We start from the raw sequence: 23781 nt of genomic DNA, 5'->3' as shown, positions 1-23781 counted from the left end.
AAGTTTATGGTTAATTAACAGCAGCAAGAAGACTGCTTATAAAACTACAATTACCAACATCTTGACCAGTGACCCCGATTCCATGACAAGTCCAAAGCGAATAGTTAATTCAAAAAGATGTAGGTTTATCTGGAACACGAAACAATACTTTTAAGTGTCGGTTATCGTGACTGCAGTGAAGTGATTCTTTACCAGTTTAAGTAAATCGAACTTTGCGAGTTTTAATTGGACCGATGGAGCATTTAACAGCGGCATGCAAACACTGATCTGAGAGCAGTGTCCAGCCCGTGCCCTAACCCACATCCACGCTTTAGTACTGCTGTGTATACACAACACAGGTTTATGCCTGAGAAATAACTAATAACTTCCATCTCTGCAGGTCTTTATTTATTTATTTTTATTTTTATTTGGTAATACAAACTGTATTCGCATCCACAATTGTGTATAACCAGCTTTAAATGTTTTCATGTATTCAATGTATTCATATTTAGGAATAAGTTGCCAGTTAAATCACCATATATTCAGTTTCTATACGGGACACACATAGTGTTAATACTTTACAAAGGGAATGTAGTGTGGATAAGAAATGACTAAACATGTCATTAGTGATGTATACTATTAAAATATAATTAATCTGATTACTTTTTGGACTACTAGTTTATGAAGTATAATCTTCATATACCTGAATAAAAAGAAAATAAAAAGGACTGTTATTTATTTCATTTGTTAGCATTACTCTTTTTATTAGCCTACCCTAAAAGCCAAAACAGTAAACTGCTTGTTTAGATGAATTAAAAGCGTAAAGATATATTTAGCTATATGAAGATATATTAATAGATTTTCACATAACAGATAATAATCATGTAGTTACACATATTTCCCTGAGCACTTGGAGGTTCCTCTGCTTACTCTAAGCTCAGCTAGCATGCTAGCTAGCATGTGTTTACACTTTTTGGTGGGATATTATTTGAATGGTTGATGGTCTTGGAACATTTTCAGAAAAGAAAACCTCATAAGGGTTGTACATAGTTTTCTTACAGTTACAAACCAAAGAACTCTTCAAGGTGCTAGACTGAAACTTGTTGTTAATGTAACTCAGTGAGCTACAACTCAGCTAGCATTATCTCTGTCAAGTGACAATTGAATGACTTAAACCCATAATTTATAGACAATATAGTATTGTGAATTTAGTATGATTTATTAATGTAAAATAATGAAATTAAGTACTCTATTTTTTTTAAAGTCTTCTTTTCTGTTGTCCTGAAGCCTTCAGGTTCATAAAAGTGTCAGTAGCGATATTCAGGCAGCAGATGGCGCTGATGTAAAAGCGTCCTGCAAAAGGCAAACAAGTCCTTAAGGATTGTCCTTGTACGGTTCCTGAAACGGCTTTACAGTATTGTATTTTGTTTGGTCTGCTGAAGAACTGTTTGGAGAGATTGTTGTTGCTGTTTTTTTTTTTCTTCATTATCATTTCTTTCATTATTCTGATATTTGGAAGCTAAATGTCCTCTGCTAGGTCAGTGCTGTCGCTGTCCAGGCTGCTCCAGCCCTGGGCCGGATTAAAGGGCAACACGGTCAATGTAAGGCGCTTCTCATGATTCAGCACGTCAATGTCATGGTTTTACATGTCTAATTTTCCTCCTGTTTTTTATTAGTACGGCTATTGGGCCACATGTGCACGTCACAGGCCACGTCTGCAAGGTCATTGACATTTTGTGAGCTGTTACTTCCTCTAAGAGCTGATTGCTACTGTTAAACCTCTTCTCTGCAAACCGACTCAAAACAAGTCAAATGTCTGCTGTATTATATCTGCTGTATCATCTCATGTCATTCTGTGGACTAATGTAGTGCGTCAACCTACTGAAATGTTCCCCCAAGTCATAAAACTACTGTTTTATCAACTTAACTAATGCCAGTCTGTTTATATGTGTCACTCTGTGATCTCTGAATGGCAGGTGATAAGACCAGTTATATGCAGCAGCAGAGAGAAGTCCTCTTACACTGTAAGTGTCCCGCCATGTACTGTGGTGTTTCCTATTTTCTCTGGTTTTACTTATAGTCTAAGGTTTATATTTGCTTTTAGAAGTACACAACAGCCCCAGAAGCTCTTTTGTAGCATAGATGATGAGTACACCAGGCCATCACCAGGCACCATACACACATACACACACTCATTATGGGCGTAAGATGCAAAACTCCATGCATACAGTAACCCATGCTCAAGATTGACCAGTGAACTCAAGATTTTTCGATCAAAGGTGTTCATGATAGAAATTAAGCTGGAACCCACACTGACTCTCTAGGGCAGTAGTGAACTATTTTGGTCCTGTATATCCTACTGCAGAGGTTCCCAAACTTCTCACAGCAAGAGAGATCCCTTTCATGCATTCATATGTCTCCACTAATTGCTTTATCCCTTATGATTGAACTTAGATGAATGTTATACTATATATAATTTGATATATAATACATATCTGCATGTATTTAGCCCAGTCCAGCATTTCAATATTGAAAGCATCAGGTAAATATTATAAAAAATATTATTAAAATATGCAAATTTAACTGCAATTAAAATTATAATTTAATGTAAAAATCGAACCTAATTTAAAACGAATTTAAAATTCTGTCCTGAAAATCAGCAGATCCCACAATCACTATTATACTGTCCCTCCCAGTAATATAACATCTTTACACAACAACCACATATCATCTCTTACCTTTACATACCAATCAATCAACACCCAAAATGTCTTTTTTGTACCCAAAATCCTGAGTGCAGCTACTCATCTAAATAAATACTCCAGAAAACGTGAAGTTCAGCTTCACACACATTAAAGTACAAAAGCATAAACATTAAATTTAGTTGAAGTATGAAAGTGAAACATGTCTAAAATAGTGGCCCCTTTCATCAAGGAACCAATGAGCACGGGAAAACATCGAAGACTAATTCCTAACTGCTAACAACAGCTTTATTCCTAATCTCTCAAATGTTAGCTAAAATGATAATACAAAATCTGACAATACAAAATGGCTGAATACTAATAGCTAGCTGTCACAATACAAACTGCCTTTTGTAAATGCAAAGTGTACCGATAGATCACCGTGATGGGTATTAGCTCTTATTATTGCTGACACATCTGAATAAAGTTTAGATTTGTTAGAAATTTAGAACTATTTGAAGCTCTCTGATGCGAAAAATTCTCCGTATGACTTTATACGTGTGATTATAGAGAAATGTAATCATGTAGTGTGAAAAAAAGTGATTTTGTTATGTCCCACCTCTGCTCACTTTGTGCACACGGGTACTGTCATGATGAAAAAGGTTTGGGCCCTTTAGTTCCAGTGAAGGGAAATCTTAATGCTACAGCATGCAGACATTCTAGACAATTGTGTATTTCCAACTTTGTGGCAGCAGTTTGGGGAAGAACCACATATGGATGTGATTGTTAGGTGTTCACATACTCAGTGTGCATGGATATAGGGAAGGTAGACCTAATATGCTGGCAGTTTAGGCTTATGAATGGATTTTGAATGGATTTTTTTTTTTGTACAAATGTTAGCACTGGCTCTGATATACCCATTTTCTCATGACTAACTTGTTCTCTCCATCACATTCACATCTACTCACCTAAATTATGCATCCTCCTCATCATCTTCAATCCCTGGCAAGGTTATTGTGAGTACTGTGTGTGGGTGCAGGGTATTGTACCACTATATTATAAAGGTGCACTAAGCTTAAAGGCTACCATTGTTAACTAACTAAGGGAAACTCCTACATAGAATGCACTTTCAAAATATAGTGGTGGATAGCAGACATGTGCTACAGACTCAAGAATTGACATAGGTTTGATTTCTACATAAACAAAATGCAATGCAATGCAATGCATTTTGTAAACATAAAAAAATCGCTGTGGCACCTGTGTGCAATCATGTAATGGGCTTTGTAGTGGCATTCCACTCATTAACTAGAAATTAGAATATTTGGATCACCATTACACATAAAGATCCTTTAATGACCTTTGTTTTGGAGTGAGTACCCATTTGTACATATAGTATTTGGTGATTTTGTTACGTGAGTCTATCTCTTCTTTCCACACTCCAGCCCCCTCCTGCAAAGTACGGAGGCCGACACACAGTAACGCTGATCCCTGGAGACGGTATTGGACCTGAACTTCTGAGCCATGTCCGGGAGCTTTTCAGGTTTGGGAACAAGCCTTACTTTGAGCCTTGGGAGATTTGGATAGTTTGACAGATTTAGATCTTCACAGGTTCTGCTGCGTCCCTGTGGACTTTGAGGTGGTGAAAGTGGACTCAACGGCAACGTCAGAGGATGACATTAATAATGCTGTCACAGCTATCAGACGCAATGGAGTTGCACTGAAGGGTAGGATATGGTTGTGGAGGTGGACATTTTTGAAAATATATACTGCAAGTAGGTCTTACAGTTATTCATTCTATTCTTTTTTTTCATTCTACTATTTTTTCAGGTAATATAGAGACCAATCACAAACTACCACCCTCTCACAAGTCCAGGAACAACTTGCTACGGTATTATTATTAATATGTCTTTAGAGAAACAGTTTTATTTGTCTCTTTAGTAAGTTTAGGTTTGCATATTCTGCCACTATGGATAGTCCCACATGGATTTGGCACTTTCCAAAAGCAGTCTATGCCCACACATGCTTCAGTGGATAATCTCACCTGGATACTGTAGAACTGCTGCTGTAAACATAAAAATCTCCCTCTGCTTATCTCAGGACTCTTACTCTCAGTATGCTCGTACTGAACACTCTTTCAGCACACTTACTACTATCTGGCTTTATAGGATACAGCTGTAGTAGAGTAATGAATTATAATTCTGCTTTCTCCTGTCACCCAGAAGAGTCTACTTCCTCTCAAAGTACACCTTCATTGGTTTTATGATTTAATCTTAGTTTTCACAACAAACACAACTGTCTCTTGTTTAAAACCTCAGCACATCCCTGGATCTGTATGCTAATGTGATGCACTGCCAGACTCTTCCTGGTGTTCTAACCCGGCACAAGGACATAGACATCATCATCATTAGAGAGAATACGGAAGGAGAGTACAGCAGCTTAGAGCATGAGGTTTGTGCCAGTTTTACTCTTTTTATCTCTCTCACACACACACACACACACACTAACATACTGAATTGCCAGTACAAGGGTTTCTTTATATATTTAACACTTAACTGAGAAAATGAATGAATAAACAATTATAAAATTGATAGATTCACTGAATACAATATTAATATATAAATATTATCTGTAGTACATTCTGATCTTTTTATTATGTCAGAATGTCCCAGGAGTCGTGGAGTGTCTGAAGATCATCACTCGGATGAACTCATTGAGGATCGCTGAATACGCCTTCAAACTTGCCCGAGAAAAAGGTCGCCACAGGGTCACTGCTGTGCATAAAGCCAACATCATGTCAGTTTCACTCTACGATATTTACTGTTTTTCTAGATTGTATATTTTCTGTTTAAAGCAAAAATATTACGTAGATTATGTTAAATTATACAGTGCATAATTATTACAGTGCATAATTATTACAGTGCACATATATATATGTGTGTGTGTGTGTGTGTGTGTGTGTGTGTAACTTTTCTTTATTTGGAGACTTAATTGGGCTTGTATGTCATGAATCAACACAAAGTTGCCCATAATATTTAAGTTAGTCTGCAAAATTATTTACACATATCAAAAGTAAAAAGTTATGGAATACTACTTTTCCAGAACTTTGTCCTAGAGTTGTTTTGATAGCTTATTGGTCTTTATGATGCTGTTTGCTTAGGTATTTTCTCTAACAAATTCTGGGGCCTCAAGCAATCACAACTTTTACATTTTTATTTGTAAATTATTTTTGCAGACTATATTGATTCACCACCACCCATTTCAATATTATTGGCTCTTTTGTGTAGATTGATGATAAACTCCCACTTAAGACCATTTCTGTTCCATTACAAAATGTGGGAAGTGTCAAGAGATGGGATACTTGTGCTTTGCTCTGTACAGGAAGCTGGGTGATGGTCTCTTCCTGCAGTGCTGTAAGGAGGTAGCAGCCGGATATCCAGATATTACTTTTGACAGCATGATTGTGGACAACACCACCATGCAGGTATCTGCCTCCCAGCATGTACGCAGAGATTAAGAATATTTTCCTCCCTTACTGTAAATTTTGGCTTTGCTTCAATTCACCTGGAACATAAAGTATGTTTTAAGTGTGTGGCATATCAGCAATTAGTTTCTCTGTGATTTAATGCAGAGAGTCAGAAATAACACCTGGTTGAGATCCTACACCTGTCAGGTAATGCTGGAGCCTAATGTGGCTAAACGGTACAGGTGAGCCATAACAGTGTGCTGTGTATGTGCTTATTTCTGTGCATGCAGCTCGTCTCCAAGCCCCAGCAGTTCGACGTGATGGTGATGCCAAACCTCTATGGTAACGTGGTGAGCAACGTGTGTGCCGGACTCGTGGGTGGCCCAGGTTTAGTTCCAGGGGCCAACTATGGCAAAGACTACGCTGTTTTTGAAACAGTAAGAGAGCGGAATCACACTTCACATTTCCACTGTTGGTAAAAGAGCTCTTAAAAGCATTCCAGGCATTCTCATAATTTTTGTGCTTTGTGCTGCAGGCCACAAGGAACACTGGGAAAAGCATTGCTAACAAGAATATTGCAAACCCCACGGCTACACTGTTGGCCAGCTGCCTCATGCTGGATCACTTAAAGTGTGTGAAGAGAAGTTGGATTTAGCATCCTCTGCTGATTTAAAGATGCAGTTTGTAATGATTCAAAACTATTTCTAGAACTATAATAATAATATGATTTCAGAGATACCCTGGAATACTGTTATTCATAATAACGCCATGTAGTGGATTGGTCTAGTTTCTTAATTTCAGACTATTTCCATTTTTCTGGTACAGAAATTAGCTCGGCTCATACCCAGAACAGAGCTGCCCAGCTTGACACCTTTCCCTTAGAAGGCAATTAGAAGGCCTGTTTTCATTGCAATTGCGTTTTGCCTCATGGGCAGTAGAGTGCTCTAAAAATTACAAACCGCTCCCTTTAACATATTCTACATTCATCATTTGTTTAATTGGCCATTTTGGTCCAATATCTATTCTAGAGATGTCCTATCAAAGTGGTTGTGTTAATCTGTGGTGTTTAACATTTATTTCTGTCTTACGTTTTCTCTTCTAGACTTCATGAGTATGCCACTATAATTCGAAAAGCAGTCCTTACAACTTTATCTGAGACTCAGGTATGATAGAATCTCATTAACTACTTTGCACACTCTTATTCAAGTATGTGGAGTAGATTTTATTAACTTAGGATGATTGTCTCATGTAAGAGTACCTTTATTCTTTTATCATCGTACCAGTCAAACAGGATTTCGTCTACAACCCCCTGTTAAAATGGCAGGTTTTTGTGATGAAAAAATGAAACCAAGATAAATCATGTCAAATCTTATACCACCTTTAATGTGATACAGCAACTAATTAAATTCAAGTGAAAAACAAATAGAAACCTTCTAGGGGAAAAAACGCATAATAACCTGGTTGGTGTTCACTTGCATTTTTTTGGTTGCTGTATCACATTAAAGGTGGTAAAAGATCTGACATGATTTATCGTGGGTTATTTTTTACATCACAAAAACCTGCAATTTTAAGAGGGGTGTGTAGACTTTATATCCACTGTATGTTACATACATTAAATGAAGAAGATGTATACAGTATATATGTACAGTAAATATGTACAGTATAAATGTATTATCATTGGTGCAGATAGATGCTGTGCAAAAGATGTGCAAAATACATGTTGAGATGTGCAAAAAAAATCTGCTTAAAATAAATTAACAGCAACGATGTGCAAAATATTAGAAGCAGATGATGTACCAGAACATTAGCCGTATGGCATGGTGTGTGTGTGTGTGTGTGGGTGAACAGGTCTCCAGTGCAGCCGTGTGCATGGAGAGTGTATTAGAGTTGATAGGTGAGAATGTGGGCAGGTTGTCCTAGGAGTATATGCTGGCTCGGACTGTTGATGGCTTTGGGGTAGAAGCTGTTCCTCAGTGTGGTGATGTAGGTGTTGAGACACATGTAGCACCTTCCAGAGGGCAGGAAGCTGAAGAGGTGTTGGTAGAGGTGAGGGCCTGAAGATCATTGGGATTGCTGGGGATGGTGCCACTTGGGGCCATGGTGATGGCTTGGGGATCTCATATGGGCAGTTGTACTGTGATGGCTTGGGACTGTGATTGCTGTGGTGGCTTTGGGGCTGTGGTTGCTGCGAGCGGTTTTGCACTCAGGTCTCCATCAGTGGACAGTGGACAGGTTCAACAAACCTGACTTCATGTGAAAATTGTAATGAATCTACTGGTTGCACAAGTGCACTATTTGTCTATGTAGTACACAGTTATAGAAGGGAATTATTTATAATCGCACTATCCGTTATCACCCAGGTGAGGATGGGTTCCCATTTGAGTCTGGTTCCTCTCAAGGTTTCTTCCTCATGAAGTCTCAGGGAGTTTTTCCCTGCCACCATCGCCTCTGGCTTGCTTATTAGGGATAAATTCATGTATTTGCAATTTATTGAGATGTAATTTAATCTGAATTTATATATTTCTGTAAAGCTGCTTTATGTCCATTGTTAAAAGCACTACACAAAAAAAAAATGAATTGAATTGAGTAGGATCTTTGGAGATGGTGGTTGCTCTGCAGAGGCTGTGGGTACTGTAGGTTTCTTGAAGAGCAGGCAGCAGGATGCTGATGATTCTCTAAGCATTGCTGACGACTCGTTTCAGTGCTTTCCTCTCCACAGCAGTAATATATGCATTATATATTACAATACTGCATCAAAATAATTGATGTACCAGGATCTCTCTTAATTTGTGTGCACTTTGACCAGGTCATTTATGCTTACATGTCTCTAAAGATCATTGTTCTAAATCAGTTGGAAACTATACATCATTTTAAAATTGTACTTTATCTCAAGTTTTTCCATGTACTAAAGCTTGTTTCCACTGCAATCCTCTATTATTACTTATGGATAAAGTATGCCATTTTGGTGTTCTTATTTATTTGTGCACTCTCTGTATCCAACATTACTCAAGACTTGCCTTTTAAAAGCAACTCAACTGAGATATTATCCTGTACATGTTGAGCTCTACGATTGTCCATTTTCATGTACACTTTGTGTACGTAAATATTTACATTCATGTGAGGACACAGATTCTATTGCATCCATTAGTAAATATATTTTTTATCTCTTTCTTTTTTCCTCCTGCCATTGCAGTTACACACAGCAGATCTGGGGGGTCAGGGCACGACGTCTGAGGTGGTGCAAGCCATAATGCAGGAGGTTCAGAGGAGCAAACTGCAAATCTCCAAACCTATCTGAACAACCATGTCACCTGAACATCAGGTAGGAAGAATCTTTCTATAGCACTCTGCACAAATGACAACAATTCAAATACATCAGTATGGACTGTAATACTACAATATTATACATACAGCAGTCAGACCACAGTTGTTTTGAATGATCATTTCTGATTGGTCAGAAAGTGTTGATTACTTTTCTATAACAGCAGCTCTGAGTGGCTGCAAGATTATATTAATACGCTCATTCTAATATGGTATAATTTCTATAGTAACAGCTTACACAGGGACTTCTATAGCGGATGCTCCATGTTGAACAGATTCTTAAAACATTTTTCTTAAACGTAATTGTTGCGTTTTCTGTGAGAAGACATTTATGTACCCTTTTTGGAAGGACCAGCGTCAGAGCTTTGTAACAGTGAAGCAAAGTAAAGCTGTAACTTTAAATTTTCCAACACAGGGAAGTCTTCGGGACAGAGGACTTTACTCTATAAGTTTTCTCGATAACATGACAAGCTGTGTTTTTTTCGTCTTGTTAACTTCGAGAGAGAGAGAGAAAAAAAGAGAAGGTCTTTATAGCTGCTTTGACGGAAGGGATAACAGGAACTAATGTTCCACAACATTAAATGTAACTATAGACAGATAAAATGTAGATGTCGTTCTTTAATAAATAAAACAATAAAAAATGTCAGCGTTGCGAAATTGAGGTCGGATAGGAAGAATAAAATAGTTCAGAGTCTGCTGGAAAATAATCAACTTCAGGCTGGTAAGTTAAGTGCATGAAGTTGATAATCCTACTGTAACAGCATGTCCTGAAGTGTTTTATTCCTTAATTGTTGTGCATGTCACAAGGCTGTCCAACACTATTAAAGCTGATGATGAAACCCTGTATAAACTCTCATGCACGCTAACAAGGGCTTAAATATGTGCCAGAAATAATCATTTGTTGTTTTTTATGCTTTTTAGGTAGAAGTCTGCAATCAATATATACTGCAAAATTAGGTGAAGCTTATGTGTGTGTTTGTTTGGTTGTGCTATATCATTTTTAACTCCGCTGCTCTCCATATGCTACATGTAGGTTAAAGCTTTAATATGCAAAACTGTTACAGTGATTAAAAATTAGCAGTGAGTGGACAGATTATTCCTTTTTAAATATCCAGAGTTTACTTGAAAGATCTAATGCTGCGTTTGACTAAACTCAGAAGTGGAAAGTCAGAACTTGGAATATACCTCATATACAAAAACATGGACGCCTCAGTGTTCGTCTTTTGTTACTAACTAGCTAACTTTGAAGAGTGACGTATAATTACCTCCTGTATAGTCAGAGTTATAAGAGGTAACAAGCTAATATATGTGTATGCTGCTTGAGCTAAAAGTAAAGAAGTGCTACTTTGCTTATTATTGATGGTGTGAGCAGCCATGTTGATTTGATGTCACTTGCTGAACTCCCTGACTTTCCAAGTAGGAATTCTGAGTTGAGGGGCGTTTTATTTGTTTTTTCCTAGTCAAGGTACGAGTTCGGAGTTTTAGTCGAAAGCAGCATAAAATCAAACACATCAAGAGTAACCATTTTTAGCGAAACACATATAGTAGACACTGTTAAACACAGCAGGTGTAAAACTAACACTAACACAGTATGAACCTAAATACATATTTAACACACTGAGGCATGGAATATGGCAACACACCTGCTACAAGCACTCTTGCACCTTTAACAGGATATCAAAGGGATTCATGGAGACATTTGTCATCTGTACTATTTATACAAATGTTCCATATTGTACATTTACACAACACTGTAAAACACTGGTCTAAAATTAAGACACTAAACATGTTGTTTTGCTTTAATATGTAATTCAATCACCAGTATGCAGGTTGATGGATACCTGCTGATTAGCCATGCAGAATGTTGTCTTATTTTTCATAAACATCCAAGGATATTAATTACTGACATGTTCCTCTCAGAGTTATCCAGGCTTTTTTAAAGCTTCCTCTGCCAACAGAACAATCCGAGGTTTATTATTAAGTTTATTATGGATGCATGGATTTTATTATGGATTACTGTGTTCATAACATGATGTGTGATTTATGTGTAGACTGTTCATAATGGTGACATAATGGTGCTTTAATTCTGGACCAAGGATCACTGCAATTCTTAAGCACGGTTAATACTCCCAACACTAATTAATCTTTAAGAATTAATCTTTAAGAAATCTTTAATTTGCACCTAAATGCATGGGTTTGCTACATGGGATCGTTACACAAGCAGGAGTAAACTAGGAAAGTGTGATGAGTGATGTTTCCTGTATGTGGAAATCAAATAGACTGTGTCTACTCTGCTTTTTGACTTAAATAATCACTGTTACTGAAATCAAGTGCTCACTGTATGTTAATGTTCAGGAAAATACATAAAAGCTCCTATCGGGAATCTGCAGTAGGAATAGCATACAGAGTTGTTTATCATAACCTGTATCATTGTTTTTCATGAATGTAGCACTGTGGATAAAGTATAAGCCAGTGAGATCTTGTGCAATAAATACTTCTCACCTCAAAAAATACTTATTGTATGTACTTTTTCATTTAAATGTTTCTTTTTTAAGAATAACAATTTGATTAAAAATATCTGTGTTTTTCACAGATTATTCATTGCCAATAGATGGTGCTGAAATCCAGTCATCAGACTAAAGCAAGCTTAACAAAACAGCCAAAAAGGTTACATAACATTATAAATGCATACATCTGTACACACATATGGACAAAATATGCTCTGGCCCGCAGGCAGGAACACGCCGTATTTATCACTTGACGGTGTTTTAGGGGGAAACACCTTGCTGAAAATCTTCCATAAAATTGCTATTTAAAAGTACGTTTCCATAACATTCTATTTTAAAAACAGTTTAACTGGAGTCTAAAGACTAAAGTTCAAAATGATCTCACATCTAGGGTATTTTAAATATAGTTCAAACCGTCATATTACTTGGTCTACAGCAGAATGCTATTAGAAGTATGTTTAATTATGCTTACATTTCATCATAAAATAGATTTGGGAACTAGCTGCAGGCATCAGTTTGAAACATAAGTAAGAAAGCATTTCACTCAAACTTTTAAGGTCCTAATAAGCTCAAGCAAATGAATCAGCCAGTGACATAATACAATAATAACCCAAAATGAGTCACTTGTTATATTAAATGCACACTTAATCCCTTCAAACATTGTAGTTTTACATCATTTGTTTTAGGTGGCCTTGTGCAGAGTCAAGGATCAAAGTTAGATATTAGGAGATGTTATAATTAAAATAAGATGTTATAATAGGAGATGTTAAACTTTACCATTTATCTGAAGTCCAAATGTTGGTTTGCAGAAATGGAGCATTTAGCGTCCAGCAGTTTGTCAATGCATCCACTGAAAAAAAAAGGCAAATCAAAAGAGAAAGTCTGTAAATAAGAATTCTAACATGATTAGGGACTAGTAGATGTGCCTCTATTTATTCCCTCAATCTCACACACAGCTTATTGTTTAAAGAGATCAGGAGTTACATCTGGAGGAGTGGGAGCTCAGTGGTTAATTGTGATTTTAAATCTCATTTACTACCAGAGAGCCACAGTTCTGGCCTTGAGAGAAGTCATTAGCCATTAACTGCTCAGATGTATGCGTGAATTTTTATTCTACTTTACAAGTAAGTCACATTTAAGCTTCTGCCAAATAAGTAAATATAAAACTATGTAGATTTTCCAGGGTAGGGGTGGCACACATCCTATTTTCTTGCTTAAATGTAACAATTAACAATGTAAATGTAACATGTACTGTATGTTCTGATGATGTTCTCATCATCCAGCATGCATCACTGCAGCGTGTCTGCAGTGGCCAACTTGGGAAAACAATGGAAGGGAGCAACAGTGATCATATTCAGAGACAGATACTGTGTCGGTCTGTCTTCTTATGTTTATGAAATATATATTTATTAATTAAGGTGTTAAACAAGGTGTTTCCACCCACAGAACTGTTGCTCAGTCAGTGTTTTTTGCTTTTCACGCCATTCTGCGTAAACTCTAGAGACTGTTGTGTGTGAAAATCCCCAGAGATCTGAAATACTCAATGTGGTTAAAGTCACAGAGATCACGTTTTTTCCCCATTCAGAAGCTCTTGACCTGCATCTGCATGATTTTCTGTATTGTGCTGCTGCTACATGATTGGCTGTTTGGATAATCTCATAAGTAAATAAATCAATCTTAAATAAATAAATCTCATAAGTCTAGTTGTAGAAGTCTTCCTAATAAGGTGGAAGGTGAGTGTATATTTTCATTATAATCTCTTCTAAATTTATTTCAATCTGGAAAGAAAAAGGCATTGTACTGTTTCTAATGATGTGATCAAATGTTACTGACCCAAGATAATTAAAAAAAAAAAAATTAAGTCACTGGAGAGACAAGAGCTAATTCGCTTGGTATTTGCTGAAGTTTATTTTTCTTTAATGGTCATTCACATTATTATTTCAGTGGCAGATTATTTTACAATTATGATGTAGACCATTTCCATGAAGCTATTGTGTCATTTTAGGGCCGAGGATCAGATCTGAGCAAATAAATCAGAGCAATCAAGTATATAAAGTGAATATCATCTAAATAAACATCCCGAGCCTGTGTGAGGCTTTGATTTATTTGCCGGCACTGGGTTTGGAGCTGCTAATGCTTAAACTTCTGTATAAAAAAGCACAGCATGAGACAGAGCCACAGAGAGGAAGTGGAGTCTTTTAATGAACAAAATGGCTTGTGTTCATCAAGCTAATTTGAGTGCTTTCTCCTAATGAGAAAGCAATTGAGTGGGGAGAAAAAGACACTTTGTGTCTGCCAGCGAGGGAATGCCAGAGAAAAGGTGTGGAAAGAAAGGAAAAACAGCTTGCTGGATAAAGGACAGAGTACTTAAAGAGAAAGGACCTGTGGAGTGTGTTGTTATTGTAAGGATTTTTACAATCCTTATAGCTTTTTTCTCACACACTTTTCTTGCATGGTTGGCTCTTTTAGCATATGCTTGGATGTCTTTGTCCAACCAAAACACAGAGTGGATTTGTCCCAGGAGACAGGGAGTAGGCTGTCCTGGGAACGTTGCACACCTGAGTATGAGACAGTCACTTTATAGTGATCAGAACAGGAAGAACAGTACTTAGAGATGACATGAGCAGAAGGAGAGAGAAGTAGGATGCAGAGTTGCACATACAGTAATACATAAGAAATTGGCAAAAGTCACGTTGCTTTCTTTAATAATCCTATCAGAAACATCTGGTACCTCTATCAGAGACGGAATCTCCAGAACAGTAGGCGTTTCAATATAGGTTATAGTATATGGTGTGCTTGTGTGTGCCGGATGCCAAGTGCAACATGGTGATGAAGGCAGTTTGGTTACATTCCATGGACTAAATGTATTCAGAATCTCCAACTCCCACATGAGCCATCACAACCACTGCCATCACAGCCTTCTCTCACCCACCAAGTGCTGGAGTTGATGAAAATTCCTGTTCTCTGATTGCAGATCCACACCAGATCCAACCTAAATGGGCTGTTTTTCCAGCTTTATCCTTACCTATATCAAATTGCAGGGATACAAAATCCATTACAGCAGCTGTCTATGGAAATCGAAACAAAATCTTTGGGTAATACATGAAGACATTTCGTTTCTTGCTCGTCTTAGTTGTAGCTCATCATTCAGCAGGTTGTAAAGGCCAACAGAGGCAAGATCATTTATTTATTCTTGTCACACTCATTTTAAAAATATGTACTCGCACCAAGTCAAAAGTATGTTAATGTGTGTTGGTTAACACAAAGTCATATAGTGTGTTGCTACACTGTGCCACACCTCACCTTCTTCCTCCTCTGCCTTATCTGTCTTCTGAGCACTTTAATGTATACACACACATACACACATACACACACAGCTGCTTGTGTGCTATCATGCCACCCAGCCCACTGGTGATCACGTAGCACTCACTGGACACGTGCCACCCACCTTAGGACCTGCTGCAATGTCCCATCATCCTCAGCAGCAGTAGGGCTCAGGATATTCAGCCTGGGCCAGAAACTTAGGGCACATTTTTAAAAATACTGTTCTTTTTTTACTTTATTATTGTTTGCTCTTTTTATTGTTTCTCCTTTTTTCCTACTTTTTCTACTTGAATATATTTTTTCTTATATGTTGTACCCCACTGTGTGTTGCTCATAATGTAAGTACTGGGCACACCTGTAAGCCAAAAAAAAAATTTCCTTGTATGTGCCAGCTTGGCCAACAAAGCTGTTTCTGATTTCTGATACTGATTTCAGGGAAACACACAAGATCAGTGTGAACTCAGCAGTCCAGTCACCCTGAGAGCAAGATTAGAGTGTGTGGTTTGACTTTTTCACGTCCTGGCCCTCTCCCAGGCCCCCCTCTTTCCCTAAACAGCTGCTGCCTTTTTCGTCCCTCTTTCCCTACTTGCACAGCTTCCTCTTTCTTGCTCCCTTTCAAAATGCCTGCTGTCAGTCCATCTGTCTTTTTTTTTCCAGCCCAGATTTGAGGCCCTTCGTCAATCCCACCAGGTGTGCTATGCCTATAAACCTCTACATGATCACATGTTCTATCCTTGTTGGAGCAGCATGCTGTCATCACTGCTTTTTCTTTGGTTTCCTCTCGCTCGTGCAGACTCACATGCAGAGGACACGCACTTGGTCCTCTTCCTGGAATTTCGAAGGGCTATTTTCATTTGTGTTTCAATTGAAACACAGTTTAAAGTTATTGCTCATGCTTGTATAAATAGGTTTCAAAGGGTTTCAAAGCTGACAGAGTGTAAGCCATATACTAGATACAAATAGTTATGTGTCCGTGTCTGTGTGTGGGGGGTGATGGTGAGTGATTTCATGGGTATGTGTGTCTCATTAGTTATGTTGGAAGAATCCAGCTGTAGTTATGTGTTGGCAAAAAGAGCAGACACCTGTTACACCATGTCTTTAATGCACCAAAATCAAGAAAGAGTTCCAAGATCAAATTCTAATCATGAGCTTGGCATGCACTGTGTTCCCGTGTTCTGTGTGTGTGTGTGTGTGTGTGTGTGTGTGTGTGTGTGTGTGTGTGTGGCTCAAGTACATCCTTTATGCAGGTTGCTTGTACTTGCTGCAGGCCAAAGTCATTTCAAACATTCTCAGACCATGACCTGTCTGCACACATTAGTACTCCTTATGATATACACACACGTAGCTAACACTTTTTTCCCCCTCCTAGGATCAAAGCGTCTCTTGCGCTCCAACTTCCCATCTGTTTTTCCTTCCTTCATTATTATAAGAATTCCTTCCTTCAGTAATGCTGGAATTCTTTCCTCCATTTCCTCCATTAATAACTAATTGTTTCATAAAGGAAAGCATTCAGATAATATGCTTCCTCTGGGATTATTTAGTTCCTCATCATCACACCCTTCTTTGCTTCATTCTGTTTCCTTATCTGGGTTTGTTGTCCACTCATCTGCTGGCTTTACTTGCCCATCCTGTGCATTCCCCTGAATTTCATGCATGCGTACCTTCTACCCGCACAGGACATTACTTAAACTCACTTGAGTCTGGAAGATTTAATGAGAGACTAATTCCTCATTTGTGGTGGCTCCCAGACAAACTACTAACATCTCCGACTGTTTATTATGGACAGCTGGCAACTGGGTCTGGAACACAATATCAAATTGTTCTTCTCCCAGACATTGTGTATCACTAGCATCCAGCTCCTTTGAAATCAGATTCGTTTCTGTATGTCTTAAGTATAAAAATGATGTAACATCACTCACTATATGATACCAATTCTTTCTGGCCTTCAGTCTGGCAAATTAAATAATTTTAAAAAACCTGCATTTCTCTTCTAATTGGATTTTAGATAACACTTTAGTAAGAGTGCTGAGTGAGACTGTCTCAATTGCTTTACTCACTTCAGCTTCCTGGCAAGCCTTACATTTGGAAATAACGGTTGAATCAAGCAACTAATAAGAGATAGAGAGTATTTTCAATAATTAGTGTCACAGCAACTCAAACATCATTTCTGAACCTGGTTTTGTTAGGCATTCTTCTGAAACATGATGGCTTAGCATCTTTGAACAACAGCAATAATATTTCCTATAAAGACTTTAACATTGCTGGAAGCCAGGACCTTTGTTGTTCTGTTCTCAAGAGTATTATATTTTGCTGTCTAGCAATGCAGGTTAGTCAGCATCATTGCCATTGACCAAGTGTGCAGATGGCTTTAGAAGAAGTTCCAAATGTCACGTTTTACTGTCATGTGCGCTAGTACAGTGTACAATATGCAATGAAAATTTTACTTGCGTGCCGTGTATCCACTTTACAGCAATAGACTCAATGTACATTATCATTATCTACATTATCTACATTAGTGCCACTGGTTTAAAGCGGTGCGTGTGTAAAGAATTACAGCATATATATATATATATATATGTGTGTGTGTGTGTGTATATATATATACATATATATATATATATATATATATATATATATATATATATATATTTACATAGTAAATTTGCGAATTTATCCCTAATGAGCAAGCCAGAGGCGACGGTGGCAAGGAAAAACTCCCTGAGACGATATGAGGAAGAAACCTTGAGAGGAACCAGACTCAAAAGGGAACCCATCCTCACCTGGGTGCACAGATAGTGCAATTATAAATAAATCTCTTCTATTATTGTGTACTATATGGACAAATAGTGCTACTGAGCAACCAGTAAATTCATCACAGTTTTTGCAAGAAGTCCTGTTGGTTAAAATCTATCCACCGTCCACTGATGGAGTCCTGAGTACGAAGGTGCTCGTGGCAACTGCAGCCCCAAAGCCACTACAGCAATCGCAGTCCCAAACCATTACAGTACAGCTCCCCATATGTGATCCCCAAGCCATCTCCACAGTTCCCAGTTGGCACCATCCCCGACAATCCAAACGGTTCTTCAGGCCGTCCATATGAGGCCACCCCCAGCAGCAGCGAGCGAACTCAAGAAGTAGCATGTAACATCAAACATCAGGTTGGGCAAAAATGTGATGTTAGTGACATGTTTTTACTGTGTCATGTTTTTGGAACTGGATAATTGAAGATTGGAAAAAGACCAGGTGATGTTTTTCCAATCTTCAACCATCCAGTTTCGATTCCTATTCTTGGCTGACAGGAGTGGAACCTGATGTGGTCTTCTGCTGTTGTCGCCCATTCACCTCAAGGTTTGCTGTGTTGTGCATTCTGTTATGCTTTTATGCTCACCACGGCTGTAAAGAGTGGTTATTGGAATTACTGTAGTCTTTGTACCAGCACGAAACAGTCTGGCCATTCTCCTCTGACCTCTCTCGTCAACATCTGTCTGTACCCACAGAACTGCCATTCCCTGGATGTTTTCTTTTTTGTTCCTTTCAGAACTCTAGAGACTGTTGTGTGTGAAAATCCCAGGAGATCAGCAGTTTATGAAATACTCAAATCTGCCCATCTGCCACCAACAACCATACCACGGTCAAAGTCACTCAGATCACATTTTCTCCCCATTCTGATGTTTGATGTGAACATTATGAATGAGCAGGTATATTATAAATTGTATTATTATAAATGATGTATATACACTGTACAGTTGCAGTGTATGAGGCAATGCAATCAGCAGATGTTTAAGAGTCTTATTATTTTTGCGTTCCTTAAAAAAAAAAAAAAAAAAGCCGTCCCTGAACCGGGACCTGTGTGTCCTGACGGACCTAAGCCAATTACCAGAAAGAAACAAACAGTGTATGTGGTGTTGATGTTTGCCTCCTCTTCCCCTCCTTCGATGCTTTCAGTCAGAGAGTTTATTCCTCAGTCCAATTATTTGCGTTACTGAAAAAGCTTTCTATTAGTTGAACATTTATCACAGGAGACATGCACAAACATAAAAATGCTTTTAAACCTCCCAAACAGTTCTAGCATCTACTTCCTTTCCCAATTAGGAGCAAAAATTAAAGATATATAGGCTTCTGTCCTGTAATTCCATGTGATATTGGCTGGATACATACAGTATTCATAAAACCACCTATGTGAAATTAGCCCCAACCTTGACCAAGGGGAACTGGTCATTTTTCTCCAGTGAATCACAGCTAAATAGGGCATGGTTGAAGAACAAGGCATTCATTTAAACAGGAATTCATGTATATTTGATCAATAGCTCTCCAGTGCCACAGCATAACCACAACATAACCACAGCATGGGTCAAGCCTAAAAGGTCAAGCTTGTACCATAATCTACAAAATACACATATTCCCCAACCTTAAGTACTGAATCATGTGACAAACCTAGGAGAGGACATAATCAGATTTATGTTTAATATTAATGGAAGACATTGTAACCAACCATATCCTGCTATATCCTGCTATATCCAAACAACACATTTCTATTAACCAAACCCAAAGAAGCTCAGATTCTCCCTGTTAGAGAGAAAACTGCTATCCAGTCTGTATATTACCAATTTACATGTTTTCTCTTGTAACCCAGCTTGCATTTCTTATGTTGCCAAGACAACATGGCTGGACATAATAGAGTGGTGAATGTGGAACTGATTAATTGACGGTGCCTTTGCAACCTGGTGGCTGAAAAGGCTATAGAGTGTAGCATCTCCCATATTTTGATGTAAATCTCCGCTTTGGGCTGTGAACTGCAAAGACCCAAGTAACAGGCAATAATCAGGACATGACACAGCAAGACAAAGTGAAGGAAATGAAGGAAATCATCTCTCAGTTTTTCAATGAATGCTGCAGATGCAAACAGCGAACTCTCTTAATGAAGCACTTCCAATGCTCCACTCAACCCAATCACACCCAGCAGACGGCCTCACACGAAAACAACAGCGCACACAGCCTGGGTCATTCAGTTAAACCTCCAAAGGCTTCCAGGGAACTGAATGATTAGAATGGATCTCCACCTTTACTGATTGCTGCTAATGATGATAACTGAAGGCTCATTAATTACAATTAAGTCAGCTGATATTAGGACCACAGTCTACTCAGAGGACTCAAGGGAAAATTGTCTTTATCACTTTTGATAAAGTGGCCTATCTATAGCTTGGTTTGGCATGCAGCCTCTATAGCAGCTGTGTTTTCTCAGCCAGAATGGTTTGAATGCATGACATGAAGCTTACATGTTTTTCCTGGGTTCTGTATGTGATGAGAAATCACACTTCTCCCCCTCACCATTAATCTACGAATCATTATCCTCTCCATTCATCTCTCTGGCTATCTGCTCAGCTGCCCTTACGCCTCTCTGGATTTATACACCTGCAGAGTGAACCATCTGCCTCCTCTACTACTGTCTTAATTAAATGTCAATGTTTATAGAGCTCAGTCCAATCCAGAATGACAGTTGACCTACTTAGAGGTACATAATGTAACATAATATTTTATATACACTGGCTCTAGTGGCATACACTCACTGTCCATTTTAATAGGAACACCTGTACACACGCTCATGCAGGTATCTAATCAGCCAATCATGTGGCAGCAGCACAATGCATAAAATCATGCAGATACACGTCAAGTGCTTCAGTTAATGTTCACATCAAACATTAGAATGGATGTTGGTACCAGACGGGCTGGTTTGAGTATTTCAGAAAACTCTAGAGACTGTTGTGTGTGAAAATCCCACGAGATCAGCAGTGTCTGAAATACTCAAACCACCCCATCTGGCACCAACAACCATGCCATGGTTAAAGTAACAGTGAAGTAAAGTAAGAGATCACACTTTTTTCCCCATTCTGATGTTTGATGTGAACATTACTTGAAACTCTTTACCTGTATCTGCATGAGTTTATGCATTGTGCTGTTGCCACTTGATTGGCTGATTGGACAACTGCATAAATGAGCAGGTGTACAGGTGTTCCTATTAAAATGGATGGTGAGTGTCTCTAGCAAGACAAGGCACTTTTTTTTTAAAACTATTCTTCTATTTATTTTCCTTTATTTTATATCAACATTGCTTCTCAGTATTGCTTTTCCCATAGTTTGGGAGATTTGGGATAATTTGCCTAGTCAGTGTTGTGTATGTAAGTGTAGAATGTGAAAATATTATACAGTATGTGTTCATTTAAACATATGATTAAAAAGAAGCAAGAACTGTTCCACTGTTTTTAACTCATTTTTGCTGTTACTGTACTTTGTTCATCCTGATGATCTGTTTGGAAACCTTTTTGGAAAAAGTAACCTTATCTTCTTGGCTCAATAATCCAACAAACATGAAAAATCACTTGAAAAGTTACATTCATATTACAAATATTATGTTCCGGTTATTTTGACCTTACATACACTGTAAAAAAAAATCTGCAAATATTTTACAGTAATTTACTGGCAACAGAGTTGCCAATAAAGTACTGTAATATATTAGATAGTATAAAATAAGACATAATCCAGCACATTTGCTCATTTGGCTGATGCTTTAAAACACATGACCTTTGGTGTGGGATACAACTGAGCTGATACTTAAGGGTCCTGCTGTGAGGACCCAACCTATAGCAGTCTGGGATTGGAACCCAGACCTTCTAATCTGTAACTCAAAACTTTAACCAGTGAGCCACCACAACTAGCTCAACTATCTTTATGTGTAATTTATACTATGTAAGATAGTACATTACTTTACTTTAAATATGCTTAGAGTTGTTTACTGCAAATGTTTACAGTACTTTATTGGTAACCCTGATGCCAGTAAATTACTGTCAAATTTACAGTCAATTTTTTTTTTACAGTGTAGCTTTGTGAAAAGTATTTGTACCCACACCTGTGTAAACATACCTGTTATATTGTTCTGAGATGAAAACACAGTGAGCGGTTTATGATAAAATTTTATAATTGTATTGCTAGAAAATCCAAAGATGCAGCCTGACTCAATAGGCTAAGTTTCACTACACTAGCATTCATTCATTTTATTGGTGGTTCCACGTTTGGGGTGCCATTTGTTTCCTGATATTACATTTAAAATTTGAATGTAAAGTAAATATTCACTCAACCCTGTTACCTGAACACATGTACTCCTTTGAAATATTTCAGGAAGGTTCATCATTTGAATTTTCCAAAGATTATAGGAAGAAAAAATTTCAATGTCAACTGAAAAAAATTATTAAGTGTTTAATTATTAAGTGTAACAAGAGCTAAATGGCACCTCAATCATTGAATCACCCTCATCAATCCTAGTCCATATTGTCTGTAACAGTCACAGCAGATGACATTTAATGACAATGTGCTTCCTCCAAGTTCACAGTGGTGGTGCTGTCTAAGGCTAAATCCATTCAGCCGGTGCAGTGTCAATGACATGCTTGACACACTTCCCAGCAGAGTAATTATGCAGATGCATGCCTTGTGTCTAACTCATTTCTCATGCTGTAGTATTATTCTGATTTTACTCCACTGTATGCTGGTTACAATTATGGGCACATTCCTGTGCATTCCCTAGAAGGAGCACAGCTGCCTGTCCACCTGGTGTAACCTTACTGTCATGTGTTCCAGTGCATGACTGGCTTACAGAGAACCATGCAAATCTATGAATAAACAGTGTTGCAGGCAAACATCCAATGCTAGTTGCTGGTGGAGGATTTAGACAGGCTTCTACAATTCCTTGCATAAGTATTCATCCCGCTTGGACTTTTCAATATTTTAAAGTGTTACAAGCTTTGAACCAATTTAAATCATTCATTTCATTGATTTCATTGGGATCTTTACCATTTGATGTACCAACATACAAACCAATGTTTGTTGGTTGCATAAGTATTCAACCCCCTGGGTCAATACTTTATAAAAACCAGCTTCGGTAGAAATTCTAGGAGTGCCTTGTATTTGGCTTCATCCATTTTACTCTCAAGCCTGACCAGTGTCCAAGTCCCTGCTGCTGAAAAGCATCCCCACAACACAATGCTACCATGCTTCACTGCAGGGATGGTGTTCTCAGGGTAGTGAGCAGTGTTGGGTTTCTGCCAAAGGTAGCGCTTTGTGCTACTGCCATAAAGTTCAAATTTAGTCTCATCAGACCAGAGACCCACATGCTTGCTGAGTGTCCAACATGCCTTTTTGACAAACTCCAAATGAGATTTCATATGCCTTCTTTATTCCAATAATGGCTTTCTTATTGCCACTCTTCCATGAAGCCCAGCTTTGTGTCTGGGCTATGATTGTCCAGCTTCTGCCATCTAAGCTGTGGCTTCTTGGTTGCCTCTCTTACTAAAGCCTTCCTTACACAGTCACTGACACTTTGGATGGCCTCCTCTAAGTAGAACTGCAGTTGTGCCATATTCTTTCCGTTGTATTTAATTGTACTCTGCAGGATGTGTAATAGTGGATTTAATGGTTCTCTGCAGGATGTTCAAAGTTTGGGATATTTTTAAGAACC

General features: G+C 38.1%; 1 protein-coding gene across 1 annotated transcript; it reads left to right on the top strand.

Annotated features, from left to right (window-relative positions):
• The first annotated feature begins 1312 nt into the window (after positions 1 to 1312).
• Positions 1313 to 11957, top strand: LOC113530846 (isocitrate dehydrogenase [NAD] subunit gamma, mitochondrial). Its single transcript, XM_026921204.3, has 13 exons — positions 1313 to 1580; positions 1956 to 2003; positions 4103 to 4200; positions 4269 to 4384; positions 4488 to 4548; positions 4976 to 5108; positions 5320 to 5453; positions 6039 to 6141; positions 6414 to 6560; positions 6659 to 6753; positions 7226 to 7286; positions 9317 to 9445; positions 10366 to 11957. The coding sequence occupies exons 1-12, from the start codon at positions 1503 to 1505 to the stop codon at positions 9419 to 9421; spliced, it is 1179 nt and encodes a 392-aa protein (XP_026777005.1). The 5' UTR covers positions 1313 to 1502; the 3' UTR covers positions 9422 to 9445; positions 10366 to 11957.
• The last annotated feature ends 11824 nt before the right edge of the window (positions 11958 to 23781 follow it).

This window comes from Pangasianodon hypophthalmus, chromosome 16, assembly GCF_027358585.1.
Source record: "Pangasianodon hypophthalmus isolate fPanHyp1 chromosome 16, fPanHyp1.pri, whole genome shotgun sequence".
Classification (NCBI taxonomy): domain Eukaryota; kingdom Metazoa; phylum Chordata; class Actinopteri; order Siluriformes; family Pangasiidae; genus Pangasianodon; species Pangasianodon hypophthalmus.
The sequence above is the reverse complement of the archived record's forward strand: the minus strand, read 5'-3'. Positions and strand labels throughout refer to the sequence as shown.